The sequence below is a fragment of the Ceratotherium simum genome, chromosome 10 (genome assembly GCF_057802395.1).
Source record: "Ceratotherium simum simum isolate JZ-2026a chromosome 10, ASM5780239v1, whole genome shotgun sequence".
Taxonomy (NCBI): Eukaryota; Metazoa; Chordata; class Mammalia; order Perissodactyla; family Rhinocerotidae; genus Ceratotherium; species Ceratotherium simum.
The window spans coordinates 57,778,562-57,802,079 of record NC_141909.1 but is presented as its reverse complement, the minus strand read 5'-3'; the positions used below and the strand labels follow the sequence as shown (position 1 = coordinate 57,802,079).

At 38.3% G+C, this 23,518-nt stretch overlaps 1 protein-coding gene across 1 annotated transcript in view; it reads left to right on the top strand.

Annotated features, from left to right (window-relative positions):
• Positions 1–23,518, top strand: part of LCP1 (lymphocyte cytosolic protein 1) — a 51,771-nt gene that overhangs the window by 17,794 nt on the left and 10,459 nt on the right. Inside the window, exons 2-13 of the mRNA XM_014789989.2 lie at positions 2,075–2,162; positions 2,696–2,859; positions 3,028–3,157; positions 4,507–4,639; positions 6,873–6,954; positions 8,559–8,724; positions 10,074–10,216; positions 12,972–13,067; positions 14,843–15,038; positions 17,135–17,213; positions 17,812–17,926; positions 18,822–18,955. Coding sequence (XP_014645475.1) covers positions 2,099–2,162; positions 2,696–2,859; positions 3,028–3,157; positions 4,507–4,639; positions 6,873–6,954; positions 8,559–8,724; positions 10,074–10,216; positions 12,972–13,067; positions 14,843–15,038; positions 17,135–17,213; positions 17,812–17,926; positions 18,822–18,955 — 1,502 coding nt within the window. The 5' untranslated portion in view covers positions 2,075–2,098. The remainder of the gene's footprint in view (positions 1–2,074; positions 2,163–2,695; positions 2,860–3,027; positions 3,158–4,506; positions 4,640–6,872; positions 6,955–8,558; positions 8,725–10,073; positions 10,217–12,971; positions 13,068–14,842; positions 15,039–17,134; positions 17,214–17,811; positions 17,927–18,821; positions 18,956–23,518) is intronic.

Genomic DNA, 23,518 nt, shown 5'->3' with positions numbered 1-23,518 from the left:
TCCTGGGCACAGACTGACGCACCGCTTGTCGAGCCATGCTGTGGTGGGGTCCCATATAAAGTAGAGGAAGATGGGCACGGATGTTAGCCTAAGGCCAATCTTCCTCAGCAAAAGAGGAGGATTGGCAACAGATGTTAGCTCAGGGCTAATCTTCCTCACAAAAAAAAAAAAAAAAGGAAGAAAGGAAAGAAATAAAGGAGAGAGGAGGCAGAGAGAGACAGACAGACAGAAAAAGGAAAGAAGGGAAGTGAAGGCAAGAAAGTCAGGTATCCAGTACCTGCCTCTGAGGGTTACTGCGATATGTAAATGAAATCGTGTTTGCTTATACAATTACGCCCTCAGCAGTTTCTACCTTCCTTCAGAGAAGCCAATGGACCAACACCTTTTTAGATATATAAGGCAAATAATAGTAAAATAAATTTTTATTGATAATAAAATATATTTTAAAAGGAATTGAAATAGTGACAATATATATAATTCCACTATTTTCAAATCCTGCTCCCTGGAGTTCCCTCGGGTATATAAGGTGACATAGAGGTGGCATAATGGAGGCAGGGGGACATTTGGGTTTTTTCAACCAAAGGCTCTCAGAGTTGTTTTTATTTGTTCACTTTTATTTACATCTAAAGTTTCTGTTAACAAAACGTTGCTGGGGCAACAAAAGTTTGAAACTACTGATGTACGTACATGACAGGATAGTAAGTTGGTGGATAATGGATGTGGATTTGCAAAATTAAGTATAATGCATTTTTGGCCTACAGTTTTAAGTGTTAAAACCGTTCCTTTTTTTGTGTCATTGTTTTTGCCACTGAAAACAAGTACAGCACTATAGAATAATGTGAAAATATAGAAAAGGAAATCAATTTAAAACAACATCCTGTCACAAATTTAAAATATTTTTAAAAATCGATAATTTCACTAAAATGCCAAAAATATAATTATGCGTAGAAATATCCCATCCCCTCCCCACCAGGAAATCCAGCATGCTTTAATGGAACTCATATTTGAAACATGCTGATGTGGGTTAGCTAGGGGCCTGGAGAATAGAATCCATTTTCTGTTTCATTCTCTTTCTACCCACTAGAGGGTAGCAACAATGCCTAGGGAAGGGGAAACGAACACCAGCGCTAGCGTTAGGTTTCCCAGCAAGACTAGCCCTTCTGAGAAGGGAACACTAAAAAGTCCCTCAGATTCCCATATATGAATTATTAGAGAGTCAGAGTCCCTTCCTCCTTCCCTAAATATTTAGAGAACTTTCATAATTCAGTTTGAAATTATAAAATTTATCTGTTGGCTTGACCAAACATATTAATTTTAAATACAAACATGATGACCTCTCTAAAAAAGAAATTTATGTAAAAGTTAAGCATTTTAGTTGCGTATTGCTGTGTAACAAACTACTCCAAAACTTAGTGATGTAAAACAATAATCATTTTATTATCTCTTTCGATTCTATTGGTTGCCTGGGTATAGCTAGGTGATTCTTCTACTCCATGTGATGTTGCCTGGGACTGTGGCCACCCAGGCGCTCAGATGGGCTGGGACATCTGAAATGGCCACTCAGGTGGCTGGCAGTTGATGCTGGCTGTCAGCTGGGAGCCCAGCAGGGACTATTAGCCGGAGCACCCAGGTCTCCTTTATTGGCTTCCTCATGTGGCTTGGACATCTCACAGCATGGCAATTGGGTTCCAAGAGGGAACATCTCAAGAATGAGCATTTCAAAAGAAAGGAAGTGAAGTTTCCAGTCCCAGACATGGCTTCTACTGCCTTGTAAATGGTCAGAGCAGTCACAGGATCAGCCCAGGTTCAAGGGGAGGGGAATAATCTCCATCTCCTGTTGTAAGGAGCAGTCTGTTTACACAGAGAGGGGAGAAATTGGTGAGGGCCATCTTTAGAGACCACCACATGGAGGGTTAAGAAAAAGGCTATTTCTTACATTTTGGAGTGATAGTTATAAATCATGAGAGATGCAGAGGAATAGTTCTTCATTTAATGAATGGGAATTGCGTCTAAATGTGGTACTTTAAGAACTAAGATGCACAACAGTCATTCCTTTTGTTCTCCCCCTCTGCAGATCTGTTGCCTACAGCAATAAAAAATGGCCAGAGGATCAGTGTCCGATGAAGAAATGATGGAACTCAGAGAGGCTTTTGCCAAAGTTGGTGAGTAGACCTGATACCTCGAGTTGCACAATTCTGTTCTTTATTGAGTAGCTTCAGGGCAGATTCAATGAAATGGTAACATGAGCAAAATAGCAGAAGTGACAGGAATACAGTGGTATTGGCTAGAGGAGCTGGGGGAACTTATTTTTGAAAGATCTACTTCAAGAAAATTACCTCTTTCTCTATCAAAACATAGAATAAACCCTTTCCCACCTATAGTTTTTCCTGGAAATGGCACCTAAGTCTCATCTTTTATTTTCCCGTCTGTTTCTATAAAAGTCTCTTCAGGTTCTGTTGCCAGAACCTCTGTTTTGAAGTTATGACTCTTGGATGTTGGAAGTGATACTAATGCCCATCTCCAATAGCAACAGGCCTCTTGTGAGATTCTGAGTCTTGCATGGGGTCAGGGTCAGGCCATGATCCCTGAATGATTGCCTCTCCTGCCCACTTACCTCCTATTTGGCCTTGTCTCACCTCTCTTTGTGCTGTTACCTGAATTGCCCTGAAACTTCAGCTCCTCTTTTGCCTTACAGATACTGATGGCAATGGGTACATCAGCTGCAATGAGTTGAATGACTTGTTCAAGGCTGCCTGCTTGCCTCTGCCTGGGTATAGAGTGAGAGAAATTACAGAAAACCTAATGGCTACAGGTGATCTGGACCAGGACGGGAAGATCAGCTTTGATGAGTTTATCAAGGTGAGTCTGATGCAGAATACGAGGAGATGCATTTGAAACTTGGAACTTCAATTGGAAAATATCCAGAAATACGTTCCCACCCTCCCTGCTTCAACATTACGTATTCTTTTCTTTGTGGTTTTCTTGATCATAGATTGAGTTTCTAAAGATACATTATATTTTTTGCAGGTTTTTCATGGACTAAAGAGCACAGATGTTGCCAAGACCTTTAGAAAAGCAATCAATAAGAAGGAAGGGATTTGTGCCATTGGTGGTACTTCAGAACAGTCTAGTGTTGGCACCCAACACTCCTATTCAGGTAGGCTCTACTAATGAGTGGGAAGCGGAGGTGGAGAGAGCGTTGGGGTGAGGAGAGAGTTGAGGGTCGAGGGAGAGGGAACCATACAGAAAGGATCCATGCCTTCTGGGGTTACGATTCTAAACTCGGTATTCAAACCTAAGGGGTGCAGAGAAAGAAGTAACATGAGTTTATTGACTACTGCCTGTTTTCCTGTGTGTAAGTGGGCCAGCAAGTCTAGCTCTTGGTGGCGTCCAATACCAAATAATCTCATCAGCGTTTAAAAAATACATTCAAGGCTGCCAAAATTCTTTTGTAAATCTTGTGGACAAAATTAACTACTCAGGCTTCTACCTCCAAATTCCTGTATTCTCAATGCCTGATGAATGGTCAAAAAAAATTGTGTTTTCATTGATTTGGAAGCAAGTTGTGTATATATTCTGAAGCCTGCCATTTAACATCCTTAATGGAAACTTCTAATAGCCCAGACAGTACAGTAATACAACAATTCCCAAACTTAGTTCTTCAAAACATTAGTTGATCTTAAAGATGAGTTCATGGTTAAGTACCATCCGTAATTGCAAAAGACAAAATTTAGCCTTTTATTTTTAAATGCAGAAATTTTCACAGCTTTTTGCTATGCAAATGTGCATTATGAATCTTCAAGACTGATATGTTATGCAGTGTTTCTCAAACTCTTGTGATTTAGGATTCTTCTGAGGGACACTGTTGTTTGTAATGACACCCAGTTTGGGAAACACGGTGCTGAGCTGTAAGGTGTAAATTGAGGTTTTGTTAAAATTTTTAACATCAATTTCTGGCAGCTTTACTGATAGAAAAGAAAGATTACATCACAAATGATTTCATTTCATAGCAATTTCATTATAATTGTGTAAAGCAGCTCAGAGATAGTGCAAGGATTGTCTGTGATTATCCCATATTTACATCAGCTGGGCTAAAGGCAGAACACTGAGTTTTATCCTGTAACCATTAGACCACATTCGTATTTAAATTGTTTATATAAATAAAATATATTATGATTTTATCTATATATTTACGTATATATAAAATATAGATATATGTATATATTTGCTTCTAAATATAGTATCTTTGCATATATATATTACATATATGTGGCTTCTAAATCTGCTTGCTGTATATTTTATGACTTGGAGTGAAAAGAGATTCTGTGCCTATTTCCCAAGTCACTTGATATTTTTAAATGTCAATAAATGTGAGATGATAGGATAATGGAACAGATAACCTCACGATGTTTCTCCTGGGCATGAGAATATAAGATCCAGGTGTATAATTTTGTTTATATCAGATCTTCACTTTGCAAATAAGTCATTTTAATTATTTATTTGCAGAGGAAGAGAAGTATGCTTTTGTCAACTGGATAAACAAAGCCCTGGAAAAGGACCCCGATTGTCGGCATGTCATCCCGATGGACCCAAACACCAATGATCTCTTCAGTGCTGTTGGGGATGGCATTGTCCTCTGGTACATAACACTTCCTTCTTGCTTTCCAAAGGTTTCCCTAGAATTTTCTGGAATACCAACAATTCATTGTGTTTATCCTATGCCAACTTCCTTTGGTACTTAGCTGGACTTGAAATGGTTTTCTGGAACTTCACTTGGCAGGTCCAGGACAGCAAACTAATTTCAAAAGCAGCTTACAATGAGAAATGTAAAACTATTATTGCTTGGGTGGAGGAGAGGGATGCACAGTATAGAGACAAACATAAACATAGCTAGGGATATACTAATGCAAGGTCAAAAGCAATTATTTTTGGAATATGTGCCACTTTGCTTCATCTGAGCATGGCCTACCATGAGAGTAGACAGAATTGATAATAGCAGCATGATAACTGAAGCAATCCAATGCAAGTCCTTAAGCAAAGGACGTTTGAGTGGTAGACACAAATATACAACTCAAATGCTGAGGGTACCTGGAAAAGGAGGAATGTGTTCCCTCCGTGGGAGGGCTCTAAACGCAGCTGGTCAATTCAGGATGGTGTCTTTGACAATGCCTCTGTGGCTCTTGCTTTAGCAGCTTCTCTGCCATTGTAAGACATGGTGTTAGTAGGAGGCTTGAAATGCCCAATCTCAGGTGGGCTCAGGAGTTGAAGGAAAGGATGGATGGGCAAGACTTTGAGCCCCTCCTCCTTTGCTCTGACCAGAGAAATTCTACTTTTAGTATTTAATTTATTAGAGCTCACCACGAGATTTCATTTTTAAAAGGTTCAACTGCTATAAGTAAATAAACAAACAAAGAAACCTAGCCTACGAGATCAAGTCCTAACTCCTTAGGTTGGCACCCAATGCACCCCATGGTCTTCCCTCAGTATCCTTCTGTTTTACCTCAAAAGACCCCCATGACTCAGGTACCTAGCCCACGGTACTGACTGAATGGCTGCATGAATGAGTGAATGCACCAGCAAGTATCCTCACTCTTCCCTGTACACACTCTGCTTATAACTTGCAACGTGGCTTTGCCTTTTATTTTCCTTTTTAAGAATGCCCTTTCCCATCCTCTCCTCCTGTACAAATCCATTTGCTAAGAAATTTTCTGGTCTATCCCAACCCCAGTGATCTCTCCCTTCACTGAATTCTTAAAGCACGTATTGCTGGTAATACTTTGAGAGCCATGATTATGTCCTGCTTGGAACTGTTTTGCAACTTCTCATATTCAGATATTTCATCTCTGTAATTTGACTGTAAGCTTTTCAAGGGCAGGGATATCTTAAACATTTTAAAGTCATCTCTCCCCCAACCATTTCCCAGAGCCTCTAGTTCACCTCCAGTTTCCTATTTTTCAAATGATGATTTAGTAGTTCATTTTGCCTATATTGCAATAAAGTGCCTTTTCTTTAAATATATGTATATACACACACACAACAAAGTTATAGAAATACATCTTTAAAGAACAACCACAAAAAAAGGTAGTTGCTTAAAAATTATTAGGAAAAAATGTTAATGCTGATTTCTCTTCTCATTAAAAAAAGAAATAACCACAGTCAAGTTTACTGTTCTTTGATTTTGTTGTTGTTCCTTTGGATTTTTTTTCCAACTTCCTTTTTTTAAAATAAGATGGAGGTGACCTAAGGAAATTTATTTGTTATGCCCCATTGAAAGTTAAAACAATGCTAACAGGATAAAGTCAGTTCTTCATAAATAATGACTGCTTATTTTGGACGTCTGATCAATGTCTTAAATACTTAAGTGGGCGAAATTTCTAAAGTTCTGATCTGATAAGGAACACAGGAGAATATAAAACATTTTATCATACAGTTAGTTAAAGATGTGGAGTTTGACCAGGTGTCCAATAGAAATGTACACATTATATAATCTCAGAAGTGTGTAAATAGTCTCTTATATAGTGGAGACCGTTTTCATGGCTGAGAAAGTAAAGTACTCGTGGAGGATTTGCTTTGGCTATTCACCCAGAATTTCCTAATATGCTAAGGGAACCAGAATAATTTTGCAGCTTTTTAGGTGAGTGAATGAAGTGGGGTCCTCATTTTCTGCCTCAAAGTATTAGTATGACTTCAGGAACGTTAACCTTTCCCACACATAGTTTGAATCTCATCAAAATTGCATAACTGATTCTATATCTGAACCCTGGGTGGCACAGATTATGTTGCCATCTTGTTTGCGTAGGGCATTGCTAGAATTCAATGTTACTAGGCTCTGGTATTCAGAAGCCTGCTTTCTTGAATTGTTTCTCTTTCAGTAAAATGATCAACTTATCAGTGCCAGACACAATTGATGAAAGAACGATCAACAAAAAGAAGCTCACGCCTTTCACCATTCAGGTATGTCCTTCCTCTGTTACCTTAATATAGGACTGTGCTTAGAAGGAATGAGCACCAAACTGCTGAGTCAGCCTTTTTCAGGTGCTCAGACATTATTCCCAATACCCAGGCTTTGGGCTGGTGATTTGTCATGACTAGTGGGGATACATGGACACATTTCTGTTTTGTCTTTTATTAATATAGTGGAGGAGGGGAGAAGGTTAGTGGGGTGTTCATAGTTGGGGTATTCTTTGTTATGGCCGCTTATGAATAAAATTCACATTGGCTTAAAGTTTTAACTCAAACTTTCCCTAGCAATTTATCTTTGAGCTGATGCCAAATATACAGCATTTTATCTGAAAAGATTAGCCTTTCTCAGAAGTGAGGGGGTGAAAAACGGGAAGTGCTCCGGCCAGCTTCACAGTGGTATTGGCCACAGCCAGCAGTGTGATAAATATAACTTGCTTTTATGCCTTCAATTTGTTGATTAACTGGGACAGTAGCCAGTAGTAAGTAAGCTGTCTTTCTGTTCTGTTCCAGTATTTTAGCATTATTGTAATCTTTTTGCTCAGAAATAATGTCTCGCTTCTTAAATCATGAACAATATGTTACGTCTTGCTTGGATTTAAGCAACCCTGTGTACTTAGAAAACGGAAGTGGTAACCAAAGTGAGAACAATGATTAAAATGTAAATTAATGCACTTAATGTTAAATTTTAATCTTGATGTTAAATTTTAATCTTGGCCATAAGTAGAAATGATATTTTTCACTCATCATTTGAGCTCTACACTAGGGCAAAAACCCACTTTTCTTCTGATAGTCCCCTTCCCAATTCACTGGGCCTATGTTTTGTTTTTAATTTGCCTTAAAAACAACTTCTATACATCTTTGATATGTCCTCCTTTGTGGACCCAAGAACAGTATATAGACTCTAGACTGAAAATTTGATTGATGCTATTCCAACTGTACAAGAGTTACATTACATACATTGTTGTTAGTTATGAGAACATATCTGTACATGTGTGCTTGTGTGTGTGCACATGTATGTGAGTGTGTACATGGGTGGGTACTCAAGGTCCCTAGATATTATGGATACTCAATAAATTGTCCTAGTTAAAACCACACTATCTTTTCTAGGAATTTGATTTATATCTTTTTCATTCCCTTAATACTCAATCTGAAAGTCAAAAGCTATTTTGTTACTCTCTTTTATGACCCTGATTCACATCAACAATTGTATTATTAGTGATAACCAGTGATAAGACAAAGACTACCCTCAAAGGTGCCCCTTTACTCCTGGCTGATGGAGATGTTAAGTGTGGAGGCTCCATCACAGAGCAGTATGAGAAAATATAAGACTCATTACTTTCATCTGACCAGGATGGGCCTTCAACTCCAGGTTCTGGTTTGACTGAATAGACACTGCATAAGCCAAGTGTCTGGGTTACCGGATTTTCTCTTCCAAGTTGTTAGTCACGGCTTTTTCTCAATGTTAAAATCTAGTGAAGACCACGCCTCCAGACCTGTGAACTTTCCAGAAGCAAATCATGGTTGCTGCTACAGGTCAGTAATCATCGTTCTGCATCTGCAAAGCCAAAAACAAACGCTTACTTTTTCTCCTTTAGGAAAATTTGAACCTGGCTCTGAACTCTGCCTCAGCCATCGGCTGCCACGTGGTTAACATCGGGGCTGAGGACTTAAAGGAGGGGAAGCCTTACCTGGTCCTGGGACTTTTGTGGCAAGTCATCAAGATTGGGTTGTTTGCCGATATCGAGCTCAGCAGAAATGAAGGTAGGAGCAAAGCAGCAAATGTTATTAACAGCATGGCTTTTTGCTAATGCACGTGTTGGGGGCTGTAGGAGGAAGATGTCAGGAATTGTCAAACTCAGAGTCCTCAATTTTTGAAAACTATAGTCCTATTGAATCCATTGTATTAATGTAATAGATTCTACCCACACTGACCAGACTTGTTGAAATGACAGAGCAAAAGCTTTTTAAGACCACAGACTAATAATAGTGCTTGTTTAGAACCTGTAGCTCGGTCTAGCTGTCTGACACTCCAACCTCAAGAGCTTTTCTGAGATCTCTTTGCCTTCCAACACTTTATAAGAAATTAGACTATTTTAAACTTGCATTTTACGGAGCAATTCACATCCATATACTGCAGTGTTAGCACCAGGTTAGGAGAAACTTGGTCTATTTCTTATCAAGACTATAGAAAGTTACATTTACAGTTTCAGAGTTCTCAACTAGATGTTGTAGCTGTCAATCTTATTCTGTCTGCTCTCAGCATCCCCTCTGCATTGAAACAATTACAGCCCCGTCTTTTAGACGAAGTAGTAGACCTTGATAAATATCGTACAAAACATAATGTTGCCTTTTAGTTTTCCAGTACAGATACTACCAACATGAAATCTGAAGCCAAATTCTCACCTTAGTTATATACACTTTTTGTTTATATGTGCAAATCACAAGAACCACTGAAGAATCCTGGGGTACCATTTTAAAACCAATATATTAAACATAATATCAAGAGGAAAAAAAAGCAAATAGGGAACTTAGAACCCACAAGAAAGAATATTGATTTGCAAATAATGACTTCAGCTAAATTGAAACCTTCTAGCTGAACAAAAAATATTTATTCATCTGGGAAACAGAGAGGAAAGAGTTGATTATACTTTTTGAGATGCTATAATTATGCAGGTAAGCATTTGAAATATAAAACACCTATGGGATTAGACAAGAGGACATTGTCATTACTACAGAATTGATCTCTTAGAAACAAAAATGTTGTCATATCATGAAATGTGGTCTGACAGTCCCAGAGGAGCTTTCTGAGCCAATAGTCTTGGTTATTTCTGTGGCTCTTCCGTGGTATTCTTAGGCATAGCATTGAGATTCATTGGTGCCTTGTCTTCCCCATCAGAAAAAAGGGGGTAATAAATAAGCTCACAATACCTTACACCTCTCTTTAGGGAATAATAATAAAGGGTTTATTCCATTGGAAAGGCTGTAAGTACCTTTACCCCAAAGAGACAACGTTGCTATCTTTGGCTTCCCAGCAGAGCTCAACGAAAGTTGTAACTAATCCCCTCAAATATCCCTGTATTAATTTTTCTTCGGCTTTTGCGCTTCTTCAGCTCTGATTGCTCTTTTGAGAGAAGGGGAGAGCCTGGAGGATTTGATGAAACTCTCCCCTGAGGAGCTCCTGCTGAGATGGGCTAATTACCACCTGGAAAACGCAGGCTGCAACAAAATTGGCAACTTCAGTACCGACATCAAGGTAGGAGGAGTGTAGTTTGAACACCAAGTGAAGAAGAATTTGGGCGTTAATGGAGAAAAGACAGAGACTCTGGGCCACGTCACTTCAGAGGCTCTGGGGTTAGTTAGAGAGTGGCTGGTGCTGTTTTGGAGTCACTTGCTCTTCTCAATTGTCCATGTGCAGCTCTAGCTCTGGGCCACATGCAGATCTGTCCAAAGTCCTAGCGACGGCAGCATCAAAGGGAGGTGGGGCTCCCTTAGTGTTTCAGTATCAGGAAGTAGAGGGACGAGGGTGAGCTAGAGGAAGGGCAAGAGAGAAGACTGCTTTTCAAGAGAGTATGTGCAGGACTGCCTTTCTGATTTTATCAATGGGAGCATCAGATGGCGATTCTTTAAAAAAAATTAAATAAGAATTACTCTTGTAATTATACTAATAATAGCAAACACAGTGTCTATGCATGCCGGGCATGGTTCTAACTGCTTTGTATATGTATTGACTCATTTAATCCTCCCAACAAACCTGTGAGATAAGGATTATTATTTTCTCATTTTACAGATAAAGAAACTGGGGTAAAGAGAATTTAAGCAACTTGTTCAAGTTCACGTAGCTGGGGAATGGGGTCAGGATTCAAATCCACCTGTTGTCCTCCATGGTCTGCGTACTCGACCACCATAGTATACTGCCTCTCGAGAACAACTCGTGAATTTCTTGAGTTTTTCATTTGTAGAAACCAGAGTGATTTTTAAAAGATTATGATTCTAGAAACCCTCTGCAATGAGAATTTACCCAAATCATGTAGAAGACACCATCAGTCCTACAACAGAGATCCAGAAGGGGAAAGGTTGAGGGAGGCATGCACTGTGGTCTTGAAGTTTGTGAAAAGTTCCATGACAGGGTTAAAGGAAACAGCTGTTGGCACTGATGACAGATGGACCAAGATAGAATTTAAGGAGCAGGAAGGAATGTCAGAAGGCAGTTCCTAGTAGTAAGTAGCGTGAGATGCTGGGATGCAGCATGAGAAAAACAATTCAGTCTCCACTTTCTCAAAAGTTAAAGAAATTCTCTCCAAAGAGAGTCAGAGGAAAATGTCATATGACTCACCAAGAGTCAAACCCCAGCTTATAATTCTTTGAGTGACAGCTTCCCCCTGCTGCGGACTCAATGGCTTTTAGAATTGAGGGTCTACCAAGCACGGTGCTGGTTAGAGTGAAGCTTCTAGGTGGAAAGTCGCCCATTCCTAAGCTAATAATATCAAATTCATTTTTCTAATTACACAACTTTAATTGGTTATTAACAGTCTTTGGCACCACCAACCAACCAGATTTAGCAGGAGCTGGACAGCGTTATCTCCTTTTGTGCTCAACAGTTAAGCTCTGCAATTGTTTCAGCCAAAACTTTCAAGCTTCTCAGCCAAAATTAGGCTGCTTGATCTAAGCCATAAATTTACCTGATTTTCCATCACTGAAAGGTTGTGTTCTTTAGAATAATAACCCTTTTGGACTTGGGCAGTATCTGTATGAGATGGGAACTGGCCAGCTGAGGGCTTACACGGTGGTTGTGCCTGTCCTCAGGGAGCACCTACATCCCGCCCAAGGTCAGAGCTGTGGCATGTCTGTCTCAGCATCCGGCAACTTTGGGAGATGCCCTTAAGTCACACCAAGTCGGCAAAGGTGGGGAGAATGCCCTACTAGAGTGAATGAAAAGCGTTTCTTAGGGTCAGGTGAAATGAAGTGAATCTTAGCAAAGCTAAACAGTTGTAACCTGTGGTAGGCAAATTTTATTTGTGCCTAACACCTGCATGGAACTTTCACAGACTTCAAAATAGCTACAGTGAAAAGTAAGAGAGGGGGAGGGTAGAAAGAAAAGAGATGAAAATCGGTTTCACCAGGTGCAACATCAATGGCTGGCGTTCTCTCTTTCCATCTGTCTAATGTCACAGGTGGTGAGCATACCTCTGCTTTCCCCAGTGCCCACTCAGTTAACAAGCAAAACAAAACAGCAGCAGCTGATTTTTCAGTTTTTAACAGAAATTAAGATCTCTTTAAATGGTTTAAATAAATTGTCTGAAAATCTATATGCTTTCATTGGATGAAAATACATTTATAATTTTAAGACTACGATTCTGAGAATTCTTTTTGTCAATAAGCATATTTCCAGGATCTAAGAAAACATGAGAATTCAGTATCTATGTCCAGTCTGCTATAACTAAATTTAGCCATTTTTTCTAGCTTCTTGATAAACGTTAAATGTGCTTGTCATCTTAGTATCTCTTCTTTTACATAAAGACTGTTAATGCTTCAACCTTCTGTCTTTGAAATCTTTTTCTTTTGCTGATTGTCCATTTAAATGTATTTTAAAACTCTGCTTTAAACTTCTGTTTCCTTTTTCTGTCACTTTTTTTTAATTAAACCTTAGCTGACTGACTTCTACAGCAATATAAAGGTATATATATTTTCCTGTGTACAATTTAATACGTGTAAATAAATTGTTTTTCTCCTCTAAGGACAACAGAATAGTCTTTACTTCTTTGGGTTGCCTTTTGTGTATGTCCTATATTTTTAATAGTTATACTCCTTTTAAAAAGAAAGACAAATATAATTCGTAAACAAATAGAAAATTCAAATTAGTGAATGTTTCCAGCTTTGTTAATTAAGTTGCATTCTTGAATGATAGTCGAATAGGAAATGGAATATATTTGCTTTTGGGAAATTATTGTCATGCTAAGTATGTAATTAGCTATGCTGTTTTGAAATTGTGATTTTTTAATTTCTCGCAGGATTCAAAGGCTTATTACCACCTGCTTGAACAGGTGGCTCCAAAGGGAGATGAAGAAGGTATTCCTGCTGTTGTTATTGACATGTCAGGACTAAGGGTAAGGCCACGTTGGCAGTTCCATTGTCCTGCATGACCCTGACTCTGGAGTTCCATGAGTGGACATCTCTGCTTAAAGACCTGTTAAAACTGTTAAAAACTATTAATAGTTTTGGATAATAATTGTGGGAAATTGAATCTGGAAATAAATATTAAGGAAAGAATAAAACTAATACTAATTAAATGCCATATACCAGCTGAGGCACTTCTGTATATGTGCCATCATTTAATAGGCTCTACAATACCAAGAAGTATTGTTATTTCATTTTTAGAATGAAATATTATTTCTGGAACATTATTTCTGGAAATAGATGGGATATTTATACAAATAAATAAATGCTTACTTTAGCAATATAAACACTGAAACTCAGGTTAATTAATATGTCCAAGATCATATGACAGATTATTGGAAGTTATTTAATCCAAGGCTGGGGTCCTTTTCCTCTACTAATAAAAATAAGACTACACCCAGCTTGCTGAGTTCCTCCTATATGGCAGGTACTATGCTAGGCACATTGCATACACTGCCTCTAATCCTTGCAAACATCACTAAGGTAAGTGTTAATAACTGTTTTATGGTTGAGAAAACTGAAGGTCAGAGAAGTTAATAATCATCTCCTGGCCACAGAGCCAGTACATGGCATAGAAAGGATCTAAACCCAGGATGGCACCAAAATTCACTCAGTCGCAACCCTGCTCACTACACCATTGAGGGTAATGGGAGAAAAGGACTGGGCAGGATTGTGTGAGTTCTTAGAAGCATCTGGTTTGAGGGCTCTTCAAAACAGTGGACACAAAATGGGTCCAAGTGTTAAAACTTCAGTTTTGCTACCACTTTAATATTGATCTTGAGAAATCGTCTTACCCATTTTTGTGCCTCATTTAATATGATTAGAGTTAAATCCAATGAATTAGTGTTAAACTCATTCCTGAATGAGAAGTAAAGCTCACCAAATGTATAATGTATAGTGTTATCTAGTAAAGCATCATATTAAGAAATAATTCCAATTTAAAGTTCTGTTTTCTGAAAACTGGTGGTTTCATTGACAAATTAAGAGCTTTAAGGATAGTGGACCATATTTCAAGAAAACTTTAGTCCTCTAATAAGAGTCTGCTTACAGATGACTAGAGAGTCTCTAGAACTATTGGAATAGACTTTTAAGATGTTAAGTGAGTTGTTCTCAATCTGATGTCTACAAAAGCCAAATTCATATTATATATTTATCAATGACACTATGTAGCTTAACTACCATGTTTAATTTGTTTGAGTTGCAAGTACACCAGCTCAGTGTGGGAAAAGTGGTTATACTAATCAGAAGTTCTTATTGACACATGTAAATATTTTTGATGAAGTGAAAGTAGGAATGTAATTTATGACTTAATAAATATACATTTTTGGTAGACAAAATCTCATGAAATCTGTGCAAGTGAATAATAAAAAGGAAGCTTAATCATTGAAAATAATTCAGATCAACTAAAAAGGTAAGATCATAGAATCTGTTGAAACTCTTTAAAAACAGGATAACCAGCCATTCATCTGAAATGGTTCTGTTAGAGTGAGAAGATTCAATTACTTAATTTATGAGATTCCTTTTACCTGTGACTTTTCAATTTTGGTTCAAGAGAACTTAAGTAATAATATGCTATTATTAAGTGTCTCTCTGAGGTTAAACACTAAGGGTTTCAGTAAGATTCCCATTTCTTTTTCATGTTATCATGTCTACTTGGTGCCTGGAGAGGCTTGATCCAGTCTTGAGACGTCCTTTTCTGTTGCAGGAGAAGGATGACATCCAGAGGGCAGAATGCATGTTGCAGCAGGCGGAGAGGCTGGGCTGCCGGCAGTTTGTCACAGCCACAGATGTTGTTCGAGGGAACCCCAAGTTGAACTTGGCGTTCATTGCCAACCTCTTTAACAGATACCCTGCCCTGCACAAACCAGAGAACCAGGACATCGACTGGGGGGCTCTTGAAGGTAACTGGAAACCAGTTGCTTAAGAGTTTAGAAAAGCATTCACAATTTTAATTCAAAGGCAATTCGAAATCACCTCCTAAGCAAATATAAACCCCTCACACGTTGGGGAAGATTTGCAAACAGGTCATCAATTCTCTGATACATAACAAAGAGAATAAATAGATTAATCAAGTCAATTACAGCCAAGCAGGAATAATCACATACTATTATATCACATCCATTATACATAGGCTTCATCCATTATCAGAATTAAATGTTTTAGGCAAGACAATGCATTTAATTATTGGATGAAATAAATCCTGAGTTCCAAAAACCTAATTTATGTACTTAATGGACTGAATGTTAATTCCTAGAGGCAAGAAATTGCAGCCACTTATCATCTAAAAATTATATTTAACTTACGCTAAGAAGTGCTTACTGAGGTTTTTGTTTTGTTTCTTTGGTTTGGATTATGGGGGGCACACAATCATATTTTGAGGCAGAATCCCTGACAGTTGTGTTTGGGGGGTTAACGCCCTAAGATTGGACAAAATGCATATAGTTTTAGTCAGGTTCTAACAGGTAAAAGTGCCAGAGATGTTTACTTTTTTTTTTAAATCATGAATTAGTCCCAATATGAAGATAGAAAAATCAAGACAAACTTAATATTAAATGAATATCCTCAAAGCAAGGAAATCCAGATTTAAAGTATTGGTTGATCCTTTTCTGCAATGCTTTACTCTAGCTAGAAATACAAAATCAATCCGTGTTCCGACAATGCTGCATTTGTATCATTTGATAAATCGTGGTCAGGGATCCATGCATTTTGTTGCCTACCAAATATATATATAAAGTCTTCTAATCACCCATTTCCAGCTGCCTCTAGAAGATCCCCTTCGGGTCCTTTACTATTACTTGAAATTCAGCATATATGAAACAGAATTGATCATTTCTCCTTCCCCAATTGTCTTTCTGCTCTACCCCCCGTCCCATCCACTCTCCTTTAGAAATACTCCATTTCCATTAATCATACCACGTTTTTTTTTCTTCAGTCACCAAAACTAAGACCTTGGGTTCCACTTTGATATCTTCCTCTCTTTCACCCCTAAATCTGTTGAATCAACAAATACTGATAATTCTTCCTGCAGAATGGCTTTTAGATTGTTATTTTTCCTTTCTGCTCTTCTGGACTCTTATTAAATCATACACCAACTATTTCAATAGGTCTTAGGGGCCTATTCCTCCATTCATCAAGCACTTGAATGTGCCCGTGTGCTAGTGTCAAACACTATCTCCTCTGCATGTTTAATTTACATGCATATTGCCTTCCAGTAATTCTGCACACTGCTGCCAGGCACATCGCAGTACTGCTTTCATTATATCTCTGCCTTGCTCAAGAATTTATTATAGTAATAAAAAAAGAACCCATAATGACCGACATTGTCTAATATATCATCCAAGATCTGCTACCTTGCATTCAAAGATCCCCGATTCTGGTTCCAGCCACTAGACAGCCTTATCTGCTGTACTGTACAACAGAGATTCCTGAAAAACCAGCACCTAATGTTTTAATACAAACCTTGCCTATCGCTCTCTGTGTTCATATTTATGCTCTCTCCTACTCTCATCTCTTATTATCCCTTCAAATCCTCTCCTCTTTCCTTTTTACTGTCCATATTTTACTTTTATTAATATTAATTTATAAAGTGAAGCTGAAATTCCACTCGCTCCAAATTTAGCCTACACTATTCTCTCCCCTGTCTAAACTCAAATAGCAAATATATCTGCCTTATGTGTTAGCCCTCTAGCTTACATGATCTCTCTTTGATGCCTAAAAGTCTTGTTTTTCCAGAAAGAATGTAAGCCTTTGAGGGCCAGCTATGAACGGTTTCCGCACACAGGATCTTGCACATTGCTAATATAATTACTTGTTGAATTGAAATGGAAAAAAAAATTAACACAGAATAGCAACCCTCATCTGAATCCATTAGGGTTCATTTAATTTACTTTTCTCATTCTACCTTCAGGGTTTTTTACAGCCTCTTTAGTTAAAGTTTGATCATAAAAAAGGCATATCTTCTAGGGGCCTGAAAGCTAACCAATGTTCGTTAATTTAGGTGAGACAAGAGAAGAGCGGACATTTAGGAACTGGATGAACTCCTTGGGCGTTAACCCTCGAGTCAATCATTTGTACAGGTAAGGATATTTGGGGACTTATCCTTAATGTGAGACACTGAGACCTTGAAAGATCTCCAAGATTTCATATATCACTATGGTGTGCTATTCTCTTCACAAAATGTGTGTGCCTTGATGAGAAGGAGAATAGGGCCAAATTGAGCTTCAGATGGTGGGTATTCAGCTGAAAAACTCACTACCATACACCAGCATTACCGTGTGTGTGGTACAAAATCATAACCTCAGCAAAAGATTACTGAAAAACAAAATGTGCTACAAGTTGTGAGCCTATGGTCTACTCACAAAAAGGCAAAACAATAAATGGTAAGTTTGTGGTTGTCTCCTATGCCATTTGTCAGAGCCATATTTCTTTTCCTGGAGGCAGTGTGTTTTGGCTGAAGGGGCACAGGTAGTCACACCTGGGGGAGACCTTAAGGAAGTTCCCTCAGTTTCTCTGAGTCAGAGTTTCTTCACCTCTAAAGATGCAGTTACTAATACCAATTTTGCCAGGTTGTTGTGAATGTTCCTTGAGCTAATATATGAGGAGGTGCCTGGCCCACTGCAGGCCCTTAGTAAATGGTGGCTCTCTGAGAATTCTTTTGTGTTTGTTTTTGTTCAGTGACTTATCAGATGCCCTGGTCATCTTCCAGCTCTACGAAAAGATTAAAGTCCCTGTTGATTGGAACAGAGTAAACAAACCACCATACCCCAAACTGGGGGGCAACATGAAGAAGGTAAATGATGACTCTTCTGGTGTCCAAATAGGCAGGTGAAGTCATAAGCCTGCAAGAGCACCCTGTGAATACGTTATCAGGAGGCCAAACTTTGATAAGTAATGTTTATCCAGGGATTAAATTATAGTGCAGCAATCAGAAACCTGAATGGCTTTATTAAAGTGAATCCATTATTTCAGTTGATTACTCATTTATGATTCCATGTTAGATGTCTTTAAACGTTATAATGTAAAAATTCTAATTAAGATAATTAGAACAAGCAGAGCTACAGGGTTGCTTTTCTCCCAGCAGGATCCTCATTCTCATTTTCTAAAGAATTGGAGCTTTGTACTGACAGTTTGACTTGAACAAATAGTTTTGCTACTGTCAATGCAGCGGAAACATTGTTTTGTAAAAATAGCAGTGTGGTTGGTACAAACATTTCTCACCATTTCTCATCTCTGTGACTCTTATTAATGATCCGTGTGTAACCAGGGACTACCTGTCCCCATGTCAGTCCACTATGTGCATGTAGAATGGAGAATCCAGGTTCCCCATGTCCCTACGAATTCAGCCATTTTAGGAATATTATGGAGAGGTAACTGAGCGTAGCTCTCTATTTATGTAGTGTGATATCACCATAAAAATGTTCATAATAATGAATTCATTTTGGTTTTGCACTTAGAGTACACTATGAATATTTTTTGGTGGAAGTGAGGGGTTCCATTTAAGAAAAGAAGGAAAATTCTTTGACTCATTTACAATCCTAGGACCAAAGAACCAGGCGAGACTTGAGAGATCATTCAATCTGACCATATTTGTTTCATTTTGTCTTTATTTTTATTCTTATTTTATCTAGTATTTATCACCAAAGAGATGATAATATTAGGTTGTTTGTGTTCCTGCTCATTAACAGCTTGAGAATTGTAACTATGCAGTGGAGCTGGGGAAGAATCAAGCTAAGTTTTCCCTGGTTGGCATTGGTGGACAAGATCTCAATGAAGGGAACCGCACTCTGACTTTGGCCTTGATCTGGCAGTTAATGAGAAGGTAATGCATGCAACCCGTGGCAATGGCTTTGTATTGAATGTATTACTTGCCCAGAAAAATACTAGCAGATTTTCAGGATGCGATCTGAACCAGTGAGACTATATTTTAAGCTAAACTTAAAACCAATGGAGTTTTTTGTTATTTTCCTATTTTCTTCCTTTCACTTCTATAAGTTTTATTTCAAGTACATTGAAGCTGTTATTAGGTTCATGATTATTTTAGATTGTTATATCCTCTTAATGAATCCCCCCTTTTTCATTATTTATGCCTGGTAATATTTTCTCTGAAATCTACTTTTTCTGATATTAATGTAGCCACTCCAGCTTCCTCTGGATTAGTTTTAGCATGGCAGATCTTTTTCCGTCCTTTTATTTTTAACTGAAATAATAGTCAATGATCTTTTAAAGGGATTTTCAAAATAAGGGGAAAATATGCTGTATTTACCTACATATTTGCCATTTCTGGAGCTCTTCTTTGCATGGGATAGATCCAGATTTCCATCTGATATCATTTGCCTTCTACTTGAAATATTTCTAATAGTTCAGATCTGCTGGCGAGGAATTATTTCAGTTTCTATATGTCTGAAAAAGTCTTTATTTCATTTTCAATATCAGAAAGATATTTCTTTGAATGTAGAATTCTAGGTTGATAGTGTTTTCTTTTAATGCTTAAAGGCAGTGTTCACTGACTTCTGCTTACTTTGTTTCCAATGATAAATCTGTTGTCATTCTTATCTTTGTTCCTCTGTATGTAATGTATCTTTTTTACTCTGGCTTCTTTTAAGATTTTACTTTATCATTCATTTTAAGCAATTTGATTATGATGTGCATTGGTGTTTTTTGTGCTCAAGGCTTGTTGAACTTCTTGAATCTGTGGGTTTATAATTTTCACCAAATTTGGAAAAATTTTGAAAAATTTTATTTCTTCAAATATGTCTCCTGTCCCCATCCCAGTTTTTTGGGGACTCCAGGTATATAGATATTTGGTCATTTGAAGTTGTCTCAGAATTCACTGATGCCCTATCATTTTTTCCCTTTATGTTTTATTTTTTCCTCTATTTTTCATTTGGGATAATTTCTATTGCTTTGTCTTCAAATTCTTCTGCAATGTCTTGTTCTGCAATGTCTAATCTCCCATTAATCCCATTCAGTGTATATATTTTTATCTCAGACATTATAGTTTTCATGTATAGAAATTTAATTTGTGTCTTTTTGGATCTCCCATATCTCTTTCCTCTGACTACTTTTTTTTTTTTTTTTTTTTGGTGAGGAAGATTGGCCATGACCTAACATCTGTTGCCAATCTTCCTCTTTTTGCTTGAGGAAGATTTGCCCTAATCTAACATCTGTGCCAATCTTCCTCTATTTGGTATGTGGGATGCCACCACAGCATGGCTTGATGAGTGGTGTATGTCTGCACCTGGGATCCAAACCCACGAACCCGGGCTGCTGAAGCAGAGCATGCCAAACTTAACCACTACACCACCAGGCCAGCCCCTCTAACTTCTTGAACATATAGAATATAATTACAATAACTGTTATTTCTAGTTCTATTTCTATTAATTGATTTTTATCCTCACTGTGGGTCATATTTCCCTGCTTCTTTGCATACCTACTAATTTTTTATTGTATATGAGGCATTGTGAATTTTACCTTGCTATGTACTGGATATTTCGTTATTCCTTTAAATATTCTTGAATTTTGTTCTGGGATGCAGTTAAGTTGCTTAAACACAATTTCATCCTTTTGAGTCTTACTTAAAAGCTTAATTGGTCTTGAGCTAATTTTGTCTCTTAATCCTGAGACAATCTCTTCTGAGTACTTTACTTGATGCTCCATGTATCATGAGGTTTTTTCACTCTGACTGGTGGGAACCAAATTATTTCTAGCCGTGTGTGAGCTGCAAGAATTGTTTTGCTTGTGCATTTCTGAGTTCTTTTCCCAGCCTCTGGTAGTTTATTGCATGCATGCACTGAGCAGTACTCAGCTGAAGACTGGAGGCAAACCCTCTGAAGATCTCTGGAGCTTTCTTTCTGGATGACTCTGTCCTCCCCAGGCAGCTCTCTGCTCTCTGGTTTTCTGTCCCACAAATTCTAGGCACCTTGGCCTCCTTGAGTTCTCAACCCTGTCCCCGCAACAGGGAGACTGCCATGCTCTGTTTGGGTTCTGTCTCCCTGCCCCGCAGCCTGGAAACTCTCCATACAATAAGCTGAGACTATCATAGAGCTCACCATGCTTCTTTTCCTTCTCTCAGAGACCACTGTTCTGTGCTTCCTGTTGTCCAATGTCCAAACAACATCATTTCATGTCTGTCATTGTGATTTAGGTATAAACACAGGCAGAAGAGTAAATCTAGTCCCTGTTACTCCATCATGGCCAGAAGCAGAATTTCCTGCTAGTTCCTTAAGAGAGAACTTTAGATACCTCTTAGAGCTGAATATAAACTTGATTCATGTGAGAGCTGTGTGGCGATATTATTAAACAATAGAGTATAATATTATAACTATAATACAAACAGAAAATAAATTGTAAGAGAAATAAACAATTTTTGGTACAAAAACATGAGCCTTGGAAGAATTTTAGATAGCAAATCTGTAAGTATAAAAGAGTTTACTTTTAAATGCTTTGTTCTTTCCTTGTGTACCAATAGCCCTGACCAGGCAGAAATCTTACATACCTTAATTAGAACCTATGTTAGTGTCACTTAATTCATTTTTCTATCCGGAAGGAAGCTCCAGAAACATATGCCACATTACATTAAATCCAACAAGGCGGTGGCAAGGACAAGGTTTGTGGAGTCCCTAGGCACTTCAGCTTGATTCCCAGGCCGCTGTCTGCAGATCCTAATTGAAGTAATTATGTCAATGTTTGTAGGTGATGTAGGGTAATCGGAAGTGATCATAGTAGGTTTCACTCCCTGATTCACATTAGCTTTATCAAGTATAGTGATCTACTACCTGTTTCTAAACTGAGGTCTCCTTGAAGATTGAAGGCAGGTGTCATAAGGCTCCTCTAGCACAGAAAACTCCAGAGCTCAAGAAACTTCAACTCTGTGACTACTTGACTGCATGTATCTAGAACAGCACTGCAGGTTCCAGGGGCCATCTCACCAGTGTAGTTTCAGAAACTATTTGTGAATTATTCTTTGTTGTCTTTCACATGTGTTTTTAGTTCTTAACAGACTGGCTTCTGGAACTGATTGCTTTAAATACCAAAGCAAAAGTCTTTTTAGTTGCAAAAGTTAAATTGACTTCTGGGTTTGAATATGAAATAATCTTTGATATTTTCTGTTTTAATGATTAAAAAAAACCTCAGGCCAACTCTATTCTATTTTGAATTTCATAATATCTGAAAATCACCTTGTCGTATGGTCTTTGTTGTGGAAGTTTTATAAAAATGTGGCCCAATGTCATATTTTATAGCTGGTGTACGTATGATAAGGTCTAGTCAGATGCTGCTGTCTCCACCTGGTTAATAAGTCATTTTTCTCATGAGTGTTTACAAGAATTATGCATATAAGAAAGTGGACAGAGAAATACATTACTGTTGAAGAAGATGAAATGACTGATAATTATGTAAATGCCACTAGGAGGGATTTTTTCTCTGTGTGCTGCACATTAACAGATCTGTTAAATTTACAGCCAGTTCTAGCTGGAATTTATTGCATTGGATTGCACAGATGTGCTAATTTGGTCATTTATCTAGACAACAAATGGCATGTCATGTTCCCCCCTAAGAACAAATGAGAAAAGTGTGCTTAAACCTCCCTTTCCCTGGCAGTAGCCTGGAAATCGTTCTCAGATTGGAAAGCCAGCAAATAGCGTGTGTATAAATTTAGCGATAAAAGCCTGAAGCAAGTAGGCTGCCGACAGACAGCAGTGATGGTTAGGCTCTGGCAAATGAACAAAGAGTCTGAGGTGGGCAAAAGAGGCAAAATCCAACAGGCTGTGGACAGTGAATTTGGAATAGGTCCTTGAAAAACTGGGTCATCTGGGTCAAATGTTAAATAAATAAAGCAAGTGTTGAAAGGCAGGAAAACAAGCAAGTAATAATCACACCCCCTCTAGCGCTGCACACGCACACCTCATCAATCCTCTTGGAGGAGGCGCTGGCTAACACTGGGGCACAGGATGCCATTTCCTTTTCATGGAGGGCATTTCCATGCAGTGTGGTGTGCAAATACCAGTGATAGTGGATCTTGTCCAGAAGGTTCCAGTTAATAATAGCACAGTTGCCCAGAACGTGTTTGATGATATGGAGTGAATACCTCAAAAGGAAAATCCTAGGTAGCCACAGGCCAAATGGATTTTTGTTTTAAATTTTGAATCTACATTTAGTGCTTAGTGGACTGTCTAGAATTGAGGCTCCAACCTAATTCTATCTTCTTGTCTATTTGTTTTTACCATTGTACCTACAAGGAGGCATCTGATTCCCTTTAAACCTCCACATCTCCCTTGAGGTGGCAGAAAGACAACTCTGTGCTTACCAGAGTTCTGTGCTGTGAGGGGCTGTTCCCAGACCCCAGAGTGCAGTCAGCTGCCTCCACGGTTTTCTGTCTCTCTCT